Raw genomic sequence first — 16,322 nt, forward strand, 5'->3', positions numbered from 1 at the left:
AGAGATGTGGAGCAGGAAAGAAGCAAAGGGATGATGTCAGTCTCCAATTTATACACCCCTTTTCCCCCCAGTCCATGTTCCTGGAAAGTTACTGTCTCAAACATGGAGTCAGGGATCTCGTGTTCTACGTGCCCTGATGAGTCACTGGGCCTCCATTGTCTATATGCTCACAGGGGCATCCTCGGGATGGGCAATTAAGGAGAATCAACTCTTCCAATGGGCCTATCTACCATGACTGGCTAGTCTTGATGTAAATCTGTCTTGTGGGTATTGCCCCGGAACACAACATGTTTGAGATACAGACACATAGCAAAGATTCATTACTTCATATGTAATGATAATACACACATATAAACAGGATAATATTGTGCAACAGATCATAACTTTATCAATGATATCTTACAAGGCATACTTTGTATAATATTTATCGCAATTGTGCAACAGTGTTGATACCTTAGTGTAAGCATGGTAATCTTTCTTTTTCTACAGTGTCGCACCCATGTTATAAGGTAATTTAATTTGTTCTGTAACTATAAAAATGTTCGTAAGAATGTAAATTCCTCACAGGCCAGGGAGAAGCGTTACCAAGTGTGAAATGCTAGTTCACCACAATAGGTGTTATCTTCTCCCCCAACAAAAAGGATTACAGACATCAGACAAGCCATTGTAGACAAAAGACTTTTTTTGCGTCCCCCACAGCCCTGAAGAGGGAGTGCACCCAAGCCCTTGTCCCATCACAACTTGAATGCTGTTGAGAGGGAATAAAAATGTCTGTTAAGGAGAATTTATTATTCCTATGTTGCTTGAACTCTGAGGGGTGAGGATTTCTAAGCATAAGCAAGGAGTCCCCAGCTGTTTTGCCTGGGTTAGCCCTAAAGGATGTGCAATCTGCTTACTATTGAAGTTTCTATTCCCTTTTGAAACCTGACACTAACGCATTTGTGTGTGTATGCTTACCTGTTTTAATCTTGTAAAAAAACGTCTCATTTCATTTCCTAGTTAATAAACCTTTAGTTAGTTAGTTTGTTACCAGATTGGCTACAAGCATTGTCTTTGGTTTGAGATATGAGTATAATCAACCTGTGGTAAATGACAAGTCCTTTGGGATGGGGAGGAATCTGAATATTATTGTGGGTGTGGTGTTTTTTTTGTTTTTTGGTGTAAAGTGATCTGTCAGCTGTGTCTGACCCTATGGTAATACTGTTACAGTACTTTAAGAGTTCACACTTGTTACTGGGATGGTGAAATCTAATTATAGAACATACAACCACTTTGGGGTTTTTGCCCTGCTTCTTGACAGTCTGACCTGAGGTTGGCACACTCAATTGAGAGCCATGCCAGACAGCATGACACCTCCATTCAGTTTTTCATAAGGATAAAATGGTCTTCACCCTAGGCTTCTTCCCAGGATGGTTTCAGACATCTACCTTAGTCAATTCATAAACTTAATTTTTTTCCCTTAAACCACATAAGGCCAAAGAGGGAAGCAAGTTTGCATTCATTAGATGTCAAAGGGGTTGTAACATATAATCTCGATAGAATCAGAAAGCTTATGGTTCCCCAAGAGTTTGTATCTTACCATATCTAGATAGGTTAGCTCTTGTATTTTAGAAGTGTACACATTTAGCTAATATTTCCCTTCCTGTTGGCTTAAGATCCCATTCTACGAGAGCTAAGGCTAATTCAATTTCTTGTCTTAGATATATTCTAATAATTGAGATAGGTAGAACACAAAGTTCCGTTCATGAAGCAGCATTTGCTGGACCAAGAGTTCAGATCAGATGACCACTTTTGGAGAGCAGTATTGCAGTTGCTTCTTAATTAATGCTTTAATTAATTAAAGTCCCACCTTTGCGATAACACCGGCATTCTTCAAATGGACTCCACATATTCACACTCCCTGTCCACCTTCCCTTCTTTGGATTCTTAACTATTTGTGTTCTGAAAAAGCTGGAGGAAGGAAGTGAGGGGGTCTGAGTGCTATGCCTTCCCTTTTATAGCCATGCCCTTAGAATTTTCAGGAACAGATTGGGAGGGATACGAAGGGTGTGTGAGTGCTCTAATGGGCACTGCTAGTTAGGTTCCACCATCTGAGCTGCACCCTGCCACTGCATCCCAAAAGTGTGAGCATGAAGTGTCCATTTAGAAGAACTCCGATTACAAGCAACCTTCATTTGTTACCAATTATAGATAAGAATTCAGGTCTTGAGTGTTTACTTAGTTAAGTCTCAAAAAAGACTTCCTTTAAAAAGTGGAAGTCAAATCCTAGTGAGGCAAATAGAAAGGAGCATAAACACTGCCAAATTAAGTGCAAGAATGTAATAAGAAAAGCCAAAGAGGAGTTTGAAGAACGGCTAGCCAAAAACTCCAAAGGTAATAACAAAATGTTTTTTAAGTACATCAGAAGCGGGAAGCCTGCTAAACAACCAGTAGTGCCCCTTGATGATCGAGATACAAAAGGAGCACTTAAAGACGGTAAAGTCATTGCGGAGAAACTAAATGGATTCTTTGCTTCAGTCTTCTCGGCTGAGGATGTTAGGGAGATTCCGAAACCTGAGCCGGCTTTTGTAGGTGACAAATCTGAGGAACTGTCACAGATTGAAGTGTCACTAGAGGAGGTTTTGGAATTAAGTGATAAACTCAACGTTAACAAGTCACCGGGACCAGATGGCATTCACCCAAGAGTTCTGAAAGAACTCAAATGTGAAGTTGCGGAACTATTAACTAAGGGTTGTAACCTGTCCTTTAAATCGGCTTCTGTACCAAATGCCTGGAAGTTAGCTAATGTAACGCCAGTATTTAAAAAGGGCTCTAGAGGTGATCCCGGTAATTACAGACCGGTAAGTCTAACGTCAGTATTGGGCAAATTAGTTGAAACAATAGTTAAAAATAAAATTGCTCAACAGTTTATGGTTCTCTGTGTCTGACAATCATCGTTTCTGTAAAGGGAAATCGTGTCTTACTAATCTATTAGAATTCTTTGAAGGGGTCAACAAACGTGGACAAGGGGATCCAGTGGACATAGTGTACTTAGATTTCCATTAAGCCTTTGACAAGGTCACTCACCAAAGGCTCTTATGTAAATTAAGCTGTCATGGGATAAAAGGGAACGTTCTTTCCTGGACTGAGAACTGGTTAAAAGACAGGGAACAAAGGGTAGGAATACATGGTAAATTCTCAGAATGGAGAGGGGTAACTAGTGGTGTTCCCCAAGGGTCAGTTCTTGGACCAATCCTATTCAACTTATTCATAAATGAGCTGGAGAAAGGGGTAAACAGTGAGGTGGCAAAGTTTGCAGATGATACTAAACTGCTCAAGATAGTTAAGACCAAAGCAGACTGTGAAGAACAGGCCGAGGGATGTGCTGGCCGCCGCTTCCCACCGCCCCTATTGGCCTGGAGTAGCGAACCGCGGCCAGTGGGAGCCGCGATCGGCTGAACCTGTGGATGTGGCAGGTAAACAAACGGTCCCGGCCCGCCACGGTGCAGTGTATTGTTTGGATGCTTTCAAAATGCTGAGGGAAATATAGTTTGGGAATATATGGTGCTCAGAGCTAGTACCTAGATTTATGTGCTACCAGGTCCTGGGTTAACAAAGTACAGCATCCCTTGTAGGTATTATCTTCTAGAGAAAAGTAGTAGAGAGTAATTTTATACTGTGATTCAAAATGCATTTGGCAAAAATGTCACCACCTTCACAGATCTACAGGAGTAGGCTAGATTGCATTTTGACAATGCTGTTTCCCTGAGTCATCATATTGCATTGATGGGTAGGGGAGAAGACACCAATTCTAGTTTGCGTGAGAGAGCTGAAATAGTCACTAGGCTGTAAAGTGATTTTAGTTTCTTGTAAAATCTCAACCTGTTATCTGTAAATGTGATTAATAGATTATAAAGCCGGAAGGGACCAATGTGATCATCTAGTTTGATCTCTTGTGTAACACAGGCGATAGAACTTCCTTCAGTTAATTCCTATTTGAACTAGAGCATATGTTTTAGAAGAAAAATCCTATCTTAATTTAAAAATTGCCAGTGATGGCGAATTCACCACAACTTTTGGTAAATTCTAATGGTTAATTACTCTCACTGTTAAAAAATTGCATCTTATTTTCAGTCAGAATTTGCCTACCTTCAATTTTTTTTTTAATATGGAGATATCTCATAGAACTGGAAGGGACCCCGAAAGATTATTGAGTCCAGCCCCCTGCCTTCACTAGCAGGACCAAGTACTGATTTTGCCCCAGATCCCTAGGTGGCCCCCTCAAGGATTGAATTTACAACTCTGTGTTTATCAGGCCAATGCTCAAACCGCTGAGCTATCCCTCCCTCCTGGAGCTTGTTATACCTTTGTCTGCTAAATTGAAGAGCCCATTATCAAATTTCTGTTCCCTGCGTACAGACTTACAAAATGTGACAAGTCACTCTTTAAATTTCTCTCTATTAAACTGAATAGATTGAGCTCCTGGAGTTAACAGAGTGATGTTGTGGTGAAAAAGGCAAATATTTTGGGATTTATTAACAGATGTGTCATAGGTAATTGTTCTGCTATACTCAGTACTGGTGAGGTCTCAACTGGAGTATGGTGTCCCAGTTTTGGGCACCACTCTCTAAGATCTGAACAAATTGGGGAGAGTCCAGAGGAGAGTGACAGTGAAGAAAGGCTTTGAACACATGACCTATGGGGAAAGGTTGAAAGAATTGGGCATGTTTAGCCTGGAGAAGAGAAGACTTTGGGGGTCATGTGGCATGGTAACAGTTTTCAAATATGTAAAAGGCTGTTAACAAAGAGGGCTGTGATTGGTTGTAGGTCCACCAAGTGTAGGACAAGAAGAAATCAGCTTAATTTGCAGCATGGGAGATTTAGGTTAGATATAAGGAAAAACTTTCTAACTATAAGGATAGTTAAGCACTGGAACAGGCTACTTAGGGAGGTTGCAGAATCCCTGCCCTTGGAGGTTTTTAAGAAAAGGTTAGAGAAACATCTGCCAGGAATGGTCTAGGTCAGTGGTTCTCAACCCCAATTAGCACACAGCCTATGTGACATCCTCAGGGCCATACAGTTAGTATATACATTGTGTGGGTGCGGCCCACATAACACATAGAGAGGTGCAGCCCACAATGGTAAATAGATTGAGAACCACTGGTCTAGGTATACTTAATCCAGCCTCAGTGCAGAGGAACGGACTAGATGACCTCCTAGTCCCTTCCAGACCTAAATTTATTGTTGCTGCTTTATATTTAGCTGTTAATTATAGATATCGCTTTAAAAAGATTTTTTAATAAAATGATCTTTGCTTAAAACTTTAATACAAGGCCTCATCCAATTAGAAGCATTTTAAAAAAATAGCTTTAAATTGGATTTTAGTATTAAAAATATTAAGCAAACAAAGATCAGTGGCTCAGATTCTCTGTATTGCATGAAATTAGAACGTGTTGCAGTCCCTTTCCCAATCAGTTAGAAATATGTTCACAGTACTTGCTGTGGTTGCCGTAGTGTTTCCAAACCTCAGGGTGAAACTGGCCCAGATTATTAGATTAATATTTCTCTCTGTCCTGCTGGGGAAATAGGGTGGCTAGAGAGAGAGGTTTTGGGAGGGGTGGGGTAGATGGGAAATAGGATGGAAGTAATTAAGGGAATGTCTACACAGCAAGAGAAAGACCCAAGGTAACGAATCTGAGCCCAGATCAACTTACTTGGGCCACTTACTTGTGTTTGTGTTGTGGAGCTAAAAAATAACAGTGTGGACATTTGGCCTCGGGGTGGAGCCCAGGCTCTGAAACCCAGCGAGGGGGGGATGGTCTGGAGTACAGGCTGCAGCCCGAGGTCGAACATCTCCACTGCTATTTTTAGCACTGCGGCTTGAGTCCCGTGAGCCAGAATCCATTGACCTGAGCTCTGAGACTCGCTACCACGTCTTTTTTTTTTTTTTTTTTTGGCTGTATACCCTAAGAGAAGAGAAAATCCCCTCCCTCCATTGCTCCCTCCCACCAAAGAAAAAATGGAGAGTAAACTAAAGGAGGTAGGTGATGGGGAATGGGAAGGACATGAAGCATTGACCACAGATTAATACTAATGAAATTAAAATATTTGAAAAAGAGAAATGAACAAAATCAAAAGGAGCTAAAAGTGTACAATAGAAAAACATGCTGAAGACTAATTTAATTAAATCCATTTTATGAACAATAAAACTAACTCATTTGGAGTAAAATTACTTCATATGTATCCCAATTAAGGAAAAAAATACTGTAATCTGAAAACCACTTGAGCAATAACCTTAGGGACTTCGGTGTTCCTGGATCACGTATCTTGCTAAACACTAACACTTTGTTGGCCAGTAGCCACTTCTGTACTTCCAGACATCACCTGGCTCAGACAAAATCCTCATGAGAAATATTGGTACTAAAAGAATGCAGAGGACAATAAGAATTTATGCCCATGATGTGTAAATACCTGTTCCTCTCTTGGCTAGTATCCCCAGTGCACCAAACCATCACTTCTCTGATGTCCCCATTAGTTTTTGCAGGATTGTGGAAATTCTTTGATAGTTAAGATAACATTCTGAATGAGTCAATGCTGTATTCCTGTACTGAGACTGCAGATAGCTCTTGGATGCTGTGAGTGATCCAATTGTGTATAACTTTGTTCCATTCCTGGCTGGGCCCCAGACTTTCTAGGGTGTGCTGGATGAGTCATTTAGATCAAAATTTCACAGTTGACCACTGTCGGTTCCTTGTTTCTGGTTTCCCAACACATGGAACATCTGATGCCTGATTTGCAGAAGTGCTGATTGCTCGCAGCTGTAGCTGATGTAAATAGTAGTTGTGGATGCTCAGCAGTTCTTGACAGCAAGGTGGTGCATGCTGGTAGAATGAGCATAAGGTTGAAATTCAGTTGGCCCTGACTCTGCCACTAGTTCACAATATGGCCATGGGCTCTTTTCTTTCAGGTTGAGGGTCTTTGATTTCCTCATATTTTATATCAAGGATCAGTTAAAAGAAAACTGTTCTGTACTTGTTTTACAAAAGTTTGTGGAAAAGGTCTAATGGCTAGGTAATGGTATTGTTTATACCTGTTGTATTTTCACTGCCAGACTTTAAAAAATGTTTGAATTAAATACAAATTTGGAAGGGGATACTATCTAGTGATATTTCTGTATTGTGGAGCTACAAAATGGGATTTTCACTCAGCAGTAATTCTGCATTATGACGCAGTCTTTAATTATGTGATTGCATACTAAATTTTTTCCCCAAAGGACCCCTGCCTCATACAGTGCACAGGACGGGACTTGCTCTGGGAATGAATCAGGGTTGTGTAGTAAAAGAGGCAATTGTCTGTAGGACCCCTGCCTTGTGTTGCTGAAATTGGAAGGTGTGTGGTGAATGAGGTAGAAGACTACAGGAGGATGGTCTCATGATTAAGGCACCAGAGGGCAATGAGAAGCGTTTTGCCAGTGGGTTTCACAGATGTCTGCTGGTAGCAGAGCAGACTCAGAAACTTTGTATTCCATTTCAGGTTCTAGAGGCGAGAATAGGGAGTATACTCCAGTGGTCACAGACCCCTCTGCATTTGTCACCTCCAGTCTGTCTCTGTTCCAGTCTCTCAATCAAGTCAATCCTAATCTCCATACACCCACCCCACCCAACCCCCGACGACTCCACCCATCACACTTTTGGGGTATGTCTACACTGCCCACGTTACAGCGCAGCTGCGGCAGCGTGGTGACATGGGTAATGTAGATACGCTTTATCGCCAGGGGAGAGCTCTGCCGGCGATTAAAAAAAATAAAAATAAAAAATAACCACCCTGAACGAGCAGTGGTAGCTTTATCGCTGTCTATACTGGCGCTTTTCAGCGCTAAAACTTTTGTCGCTCAGGGGGGTGTTTTTTCACCCCCCCGAACTACTAAAGTTTTAGCGCTGAAGGTGGCAGTGTAGACACAGCTAGCCCTTTTCTCCCATAGCAGACGCCCTATTAGATTTCCACTTGCTTCCCCGCTCCTCCCATTCCCAAACCCTGACTACCAGTCTCCCTCTTTGGGGTCTTGGTTGTGTGTCCCCTCTAACCCCTTTCCAATCTCTTCCCGCCTCCTCCTCCTCCCCCCGCCCCAGCTCCTTGTCTCAGTCTTCCTGCCTAGTGAGTTCCAGTCCCCTGCCCCCAACCTCCTCATCTGACCTCTCTCTTTATCTCCCCGCTTCTTAGTATTCTCCCCTCTGCTTCTCCCCTCTAGCTCCCAGTCTCGGTACCCTTTCCCTGGCTCCTTGTACCAATCTACTCCCTTCCCTAGGTCACGGTCTTGTCTCCTCTGCATCTGAGACAGGTTGCTTTTTCCTCCATGATACCTGGGCCTAGTGGGGGGAGCATTGACAGTGCACACTATCTCTCTTTCCTCATTTTTTCTGCCTGGTGCTACCAGGATCAGCAGTTGCAGAGAAACGCTAAGAAGTTTCTTCTGAGCATGTGCTAAGATTATTCAAAGGCTCATAACGTGGCCAAATTTTGAGTTTCCTGCCCAGAACAGCAAAAGGCACATCTGACACCAGGACTCACACCCCCCTGCCACTTTTCAGGTCCCTGTTCTAAAGCATGAAAGTACTGGAGCTTTTCAACAAAACAGCTGTACGGGTTTAACATGGGCAAAACAACATCTTTTTTCAGTCTCATTCTTTGATACAGACAAACTATTTTTGTTGAAACTTTCACCCAAAAATTAAGACTGAGGCAGAAGCCTGGCATAGGAAATTGCTAAACTTTAATTATTTAGGCTAAGTTATAAACAACTAAAACCGGGGTCGTCTTATGGGGACATGTCGGACAAACTTCAGTGTAGGTGGTGCTCCTAGCTCAGTCTGTAATAAAGCAGGTGTTTTCTTTGAAGAATCTCTCACTGGGTAGATATGATTATTACTGACTAGTTGGTTTAGTGCTGGATCAGTTAATTTTCTCTTTCTGGAATCCTGTCAGTTTAATGTTTGGCGTTTTATCAGTTTCAAGATGAAATACCTCCCAGTACTTTTTCATCATAAATCCATTGTAGTCTTGCAGCTTCATGACGAGCATTGTTGCTTGAGCTGCCCCAAATACCTGCCTTTCTTCTTACCTATAGTGTCCTTGAGACTGATTCTTCACTGTCTTGGACACTCTACTATCATTCACACCTGTGTAAAGTGGGTATAAAATGGTCATTCAGAATTGGTAGCATTTTACTTACTTTGTGCAGTATGCAGGGCAGTGGACAATTGGGCTCCTGGTATTTAATATTTGATGTTGGTGTGTGGACTTCACTATTTGTCATCCCATTCTTTAGGAAATGTTTTGGTCTTGAAAGTAAATGGTCCAAACTGTAAAAAGCAACAGAGGGCCCTGTGGCACCTTTAAGACTAACAGAAGTATTGGGAGCATAAGCTTTCGTGGGTAAGAACCTCACTTCTCCAGATGCAAGACTTGTGAGGTTCTTACCCACGAAAGCTTATGCTCCCAATACTTCTGTTAGTCTTAAAGGTGCCACAGGGCTCTCTGTTGCTTTTTACAGATTCAGACTAACACAGCTACCCCTCTGATACTTGGTCCAAACTGTATTATTGTAGAGTTATTTCTGTTTAAGATTGGTTAAGTGTGGAATATCCATTTCTAGTTTCTTGCAAATGCTCTTATATGTGGTAATTCACTGTTGCAATATCCTACATGCCATATGGTTGTATACTGCTCTCTGCTTTAAATATTTTTATGTAATTGAATTTTTGTTTCAGTAGTTTCAGCAGAAAAAAATATTGTGGAGGGCAGTAACTTCTGAGTATCCAGACTGCAGGGTACCAGAGTAGCACATATTACCCTACTTATTACATTTTTTGGACACAGAGAGTATGTTGTGGTAAGATTTCTCTGTAAATGGTGAGCCACTAAAAGACTTGAGCATTACTACTGTTCTGAGATAGAAGGATCTGGATATTCAGCAGTAAAAGGAGCAGCAGCAGCAACAGCGGTAGTAAAGACAGAGCAGGTTCCACAGTGAGCATATTTCACAGTGTGAGTCAGTGTGTACACAGCTTCCCAGATAGCTGCCTGTAGGAGGGAACCACACTGTATATTGAAAAATATTCAGGTTTCATGATTATGATGCTAAATCATGTGATTTTTACTATACCTTAAGTTGCCAACTTAGCTTTACTCAGGAGAGGATCCTTTGCTGCAGTGTATTTATAAAAAAAAAAAAAAAAAAAGGGAAAATTGTGCAATGTGTGTTTATGCCTACACCATGCCGAGGCGACCCTTACCAGTAAATAATCTGTGTATCCCTGAGGTAAGATATTGTTTCTGCTTTCCCTGCACAGTGCTGCTGCAGCACGGAGCTGATCCAAACATTCGAAACACCGATGGGAAATCAGCGCTGGACCTGGCAGATCCTTCGGCAAAAGCTGTACTCACAGGTAAGAGACATAAGTTTCTATTGAATTGTCTTCTATAGTTCATTGGGTATATAACACTTCAGCCTCTTAAACCTTGACTGCCTTTCATTTTTCTTTAGCATAAAAACAGCAAAAATGTATGTGTCATTATCAGGTTCCTTATTGAGTTGATATAACTGCCATTAATTGCCATGCCTCCAGAGGTTTGAATTGCTTATTCCACTTATTTGAGAGAATTATGTAATTAGAAAACATCATTCATTATTCACTGCATTTTTATCACTAGCCTTCATATGGGTTGAATTGCAGCCTCCATCCCCTGCAAAAAAAAAAAAAAAAAAAAAGTCAATTACTCAACAGTGAAGGTCTTAAAACAATCAAGGACATTTGTATTACTGTAATAGTAGCTGTGATCAGAAAGGCAGAAAGGTAACCTGCTACCTTATAACTTAAATCAATATTTGCTATGGATTTGTGTGCTGCTGTTCCTCCTCATCATTAGCCATTTAGATATAAGTGATGGGTGACTCTGAATTCTGTGGGCTATTAATCATTAAAGAATACTTTACACATTATTTTTTACCAATGTAATGTTATTTTTATATACCTGTATCTTTATATATAATACTTATTAATTACTTTAAAAATCAATGAACATGAAAAATTAGTATCCTATGGAAGAGTTATATGTCCAAAGTTCATATGCATTTTGTGCTGGTTTTGTTTTAAATGAGTTTTAGGAAATAGAGGTTAGAAGGAGATAAATGTGGCTATAAAAGCATAATTAGGCTGGGGATGAGATTCAGCAGTTGACCCTCACTGTCAATGACTAGCTATTTTTTCCCCTAGTGTTTTATTTATCTTTGCCCTCTTCCCTCCTCTTCTGTATTGACCAGTTAATTTGTAGTTGATATGCTAATACAAAACCTGTGTCTCTCTCTCTGCATCCTTATGTTTAGGAAGGGAGAATACAGCTCCCATCACATTTGGTCAGAAAATATTTTCCCCCTTTCTTTTTTTTCTCCCAATACACTGTTATGCATTATTATCTGAAGCTTTGAAATGAACCAAGTGTGTTTGTGGAACAAAGGCTCTTTAAACACATGACTTAGTTTAATTACTCTGCCTCAAATTTAAAGAAATTCCTGTACTGTTAACATTAATGTTAACTGTGCTAATCAGGTTAATCTGATTTTTGTCAATTAATAAAAACTAAGGTAGTACAGACACTGCATGCGGGTAGGATATATGTGGGAATCAAGGCAACTTTAAAATAAACAACCTAGGAAGGGATTAATGTGAATGGAAAATTTAATTACAAGCAACACTGAAAATTTTCTGCTTTGGGGCCACTGACTAATGGCAGCTTTTCAGGCTCTCCCTAAGGCCAGCCTCAGGTGTCAGATCACCTATGCAAAAGCTCTTCCTAAATTTACTGCTAACTATGACATGCCCCATTATCCATTTTAAGTACATGGGGATCTTTTCACAGATTTCAGTGGGCATTGGATCAAGCCCATGTGCCTTTGGAAAAAGAGAACAGTCTGTTGTAGCAAGTGTGTATGCTCTGGAAGTGGCCTTCTGGAAGGCTGTAGACTCTCCCTGGGTTAAGCATAGTTTGAAATATGGAGCTTTCAATTGTTCTTCCTTATCTCCTAGCACAGGAGTGCCCAATTGTTGCAGTACTGAGGGATACCTTGACAAATTGATGGAAGCTAAAGGTCTGCACTGAAGCTGCATATAAACTTCAAATATAAATAGATCCAAATTTGCTTGTACTCTTCCTTTTTAGATTAATAAAATGAGTTTTTTGTTTAGTCTCACTAGCAGTGAGAGCTTGCAGTTCCTCAGTTTTGTCCTGAAGGTGGCTCTTGGCTACATTTTGGCCCTTAGATTATACAAGGTGCCACAAGTACTCCTGTTCATTATACATTGTGTATCTGTGCCCTAGCTGTATACACTGGTAATGCATCACACCTTCAGCTGGCATACAACAGACTTAATAGGTTTAAAAATGTTGTAGCTGGAATCCACCTAAATCAGAACTTATTAGTGACTTTGTTTTGTGGAGACTATTCATCTGCATATCTTCTCTGTTAAGTGTCTGCTTTCCCATGTATTTCCAGTGTGCTACATCTTTAGGGGCTCTCCTCTGACTTAGAGATTTGACAGAAAATTTTGGTGGCTCCAGCTTCATGTTAGCCTTTGGCAGTGGCATCCTCTCTGAGATTAGATATAACAGTGTTTTAGAAGGTATTGTTTAGAGAGATGAGTACTAGATTATACTTCATTTACAGTATTTGTATGTTGCATGGTGATATTTTTGGAGGTGCTCAATGTTCGACTAACACTGCTACTCTTAAAGACAATGATAAAACTCCTCCTGACTTTAATGGGAGCAGAGTTAGACTAATGCCAAGTGTATTTGAAAACTCAGCCAAGCCTTCATTATGCTTGTACCTTTAGAGAACTCACTTATTAAAGCAATGTTGATTTATTGCTGTTGTTCATGTAGGGTTTAAGTGTCCATATGTGTAATATGGTCACTGCTGCATAGTGAGAGACTGAGATTCCTCTTACAAGCTCATTTATTTACCCAATGAGTTTTATGCATTGATACATGCTTTGGGAGTAAACTTCTGTGGTGAACTTTTTGTGAACTACAAATTAAAGAGAAAAAGTGAATAGAGAAGTCATTAATACAGTGGCTAAGTCATAAAAGAAATACTTCAGCCAGATTTATGAAAGAAGAAAAACCCTACATTTGCTCAATAATGGAAGTTTAGTACTTTCTTCCCATGTAGATTGCATTCCCAGCAATATTAAGCACAGTGGCGGCAATTATCACATCCACAGTGATTCCATTTTCTTCATCTTCGAGACTAGGAAAATGTATTTACCACCCCGTCTCTCAGACTGGGGGAAGGGTATATAATGCAAGGCCTTCAGGGAAGACTTCCAGCTTCTCTTCTAATACATTTTCTTAAAATTGTTTTTGTACAAAGAAGACACAATGCAAATGAGGGACCAATTTTATGATGGAAATGGCATTGTAAAGTTTGCTCTAAAATTGAAACTGAGTCTAAAACTGTTTAATTTCTCTAACATCAGTTAAGTAAACATCCAGTTTTGGCTCCTGAAAATAGTTGTATATTCATCTAGAGGGGGGAAATTGTGTTCTGATACCTACACTCAGAAACAAGCATCCCTTCCTTCTGCAAGTAACCAAGTCATCCCTGCAGTGACACACACTTCATGCCAGTAGTTATCTCAAATTTTTTAAACTCTTATGCCTTTCTTAGGAAAGTACAGCCGTCTCTATCTGTTCCACCAGGTTGACTGAAGAAGGGTTTTTATCACTCTGACAGGGTGTACCTTGCACCAGTCCCGAAAAGGTTAATTTGGCTTTGCAGGCTGAGGAAACCCCCCCCCCCCCGACTCTGCTGAGCATGCTCAGCCTGGAGGCAAAGTATAAAAGGAAGCAGCCCAACTCAGTCTGGGCGGGCTGCTGAAGGGGTAGGATGCAGACTGCAGGCTCTCTCCAGGGAGCTGCTACAGGCCCTGATTACAGAGCCACGGCACACAGAAGTCCAGGCGGACTCCAGGCTGCCTAATGAGCCCAGAGAAGGGACTGTGCCGGCAGGAGCTACGCCACTTGACGACCCCAGACACCCTGGGGAACAGTGGAGCATCGCTGAGGGAGAAAGGGGACTTAGACTTTTCTCCAGTGAGTGAAGTGGGGAGCCAGTTAGCGTGTTATGGGAGGATCCCCACTGACTTGGTGGTGAGCACCCCTACCATCGCCAGGGCCCTGGGCTGGGACTCAGAGGAGCTGGGATGGCCCAAGTCCCCCTACCCTGGGTGCCATATACCCCTAAGTGGCGCCCCACTTCCCCAATGGGCCATGCAATCCCACAGAGGTGGGTTACTTTAATGACTCAGGCCATTAGGCCATGCTGCCCTGCTGGAAGGGCCGCTTATTGTCACCGGCCATTGGGCCACACTGCCCTTAGCAAAAGGGCTGCTTTACTGACTCTGGCCATCATGCCACGCTGCCCTGAGTGGAAGGGTCACCTGTATGGATTCTGGCCCTTAGGCCACACTGCTCTGAGCAGAAGGGCTGCTTTATTGACTCAGCCACTAGGCTGCACTACCATGTTTTATAGTCAGGATCATGAACACAGGACCTAACTGGCTGCTGTGCAGATTTTTCCCCTTCTTCTCACCATACGTGACCCGGCACCTGGGACGGAGTGTACCTACCCTGCAACAAACGCACCTTTCTTTTGGGGCTAAAATTTCTGTATTGTCTTTATACCAGTATTGCTATAAAAATTAAATACCCATGTCTAAACAACTGGTAAGGTTATACACATCCTGCAGCCTTTTAAAGAAGCTTTCTAGTTACCTCTTCCTTAAATTGCTAAACAGTTTTTAGATTATTAACTCTTTGGGACAGGGACTGACTCTTAATCAGAGTTTGTACAGTTCCTAGCACAATGGGCCCTAATAATGAATGCGACTTCTGGGAGATGTATTGCAATACAAGTCCAATAAGTAACAGCCTCTAATTATTGCATTGTTCTACCTATTTCCATTTTAAATGTTAATATGTTTTTATTTTTCTTGTATGATGTCATATAATTAAAATGAATAATGAATTTTCTCAGTTAAAGTTGCTGGTGTTATGAGCTTCATTACTCCTACTCCTACTCCTACTGCTTGCTATTCTGAGTTGCTTCTTGCATATGAATTGCCCATCAGTGCATTTGTGCAACTTCCAAAGCTATTAATGGGAGTTAAATACGCAATGAGTGGAAAGTATACACTTTGATAGGTGAGGGTTCCCCTAGAAATGAAAAGCCCAAACCTGAATGCCTCAGACCCTTTCCCCAGAAAAAAGGAATAATATTAGGGAAAACGAATTTCTTGTTCATGAACTGAATCAACTTTCCAAGTTAGAACAAAGACAGTACTTTATTATGGAAATAAAAATACCCCACTTTTCTTTAAATAATAATAAAAAAAAAAGTGTTGCTCAAATCATATATTCAGCTTTTCTCACCTTCAACTATTTTCTAAAAAGATGTTATGTTAGGGACACGTAGATTGGTAGTGATGAAGCTGGGCTAACACTACAAAAAAGTGTTAATGAGCATTTATATGAATAAGCCTTTAGTTTATTTTGGCATTTGATCCCTTTTTCATAGTTTTCTATGAACACTCAGTGATTTTTTTTTATTTTGTTTCAAAGAATGTACATAAATGTTCATATGAAGATTTGCACCAAGTGTTTGTGCAGCCATTCTGAAATCCTCTTTGATTATTTATAAATGTTTGTCAGTCACTCAGGGAGCAGAAACGATGACGTGATGTGTTACCTTCTTAGTGTAAGCAAGTAGTTCACACACAACCTATAGGCTGAGATCTGTTTACATAAAATGTACACATTTGTACAGAGAAATCCCCTCAATGGATAATTTATTATTAGAAAAAAGGGCAAAATCTGCTGGATATTTTACTGCAAGTAATTTACCAAGGTTTGGAGAGTTGGTGAAAGGACTTTGTGCACAACCTAACTGACTCTTTCATTTTAAGTAAGAAGCTTCAAAAGAAGGGGATACATTTTCATTTCTTCAAGTGCTTGCTTATGTCCATTCCATGGTGTGTGTGTGTGCGCGCGCGCGCGCACCATTGCCGGAGATTTTCCCCTCAGTGGTATCCGTCAGGCTGGCTCTAGCACCCGTATGTTTATGCGCTGGTTTAAGGAGCCTGACTAGCCCTGTGTCCTCTCAGTTCTTTCTTATCTCCTGTGAGAATCGCTGGAACAACTTCTCTTGTTTCAGCAAGGCGTTCAATCAGTGATTCTGTAGAGGATGCTTGCTAGAACCGAGAAAGGACAAGGAAAGGAAGTGCTGT

General features: G+C 41.1%; 1 protein-coding gene across 1 annotated transcript in view; it reads left to right on the plus strand.

Moving 5' to 3' along the window:
* Positions 1–16,322, plus strand: part of TNKS (tankyrase) — a 291,341-nt gene that overhangs the window by 38,439 nt on the left and 236,580 nt on the right. Inside the window, exon 3 of the mRNA XM_034770778.1 lies at positions 10,329–10,424. Coding sequence (XP_034626669.1) covers positions 10,329–10,424 — 96 coding nt within the window. The remainder of the gene's footprint in view (positions 1–10,328; positions 10,425–16,322) is intronic.

This window comes from Trachemys scripta, chromosome 5, assembly GCF_013100865.1.
Source record: "Trachemys scripta elegans isolate TJP31775 chromosome 5, CAS_Tse_1.0, whole genome shotgun sequence".
NCBI classification, from domain to species: domain Eukaryota; kingdom Metazoa; phylum Chordata; order Testudines; family Emydidae; genus Trachemys; species Trachemys scripta.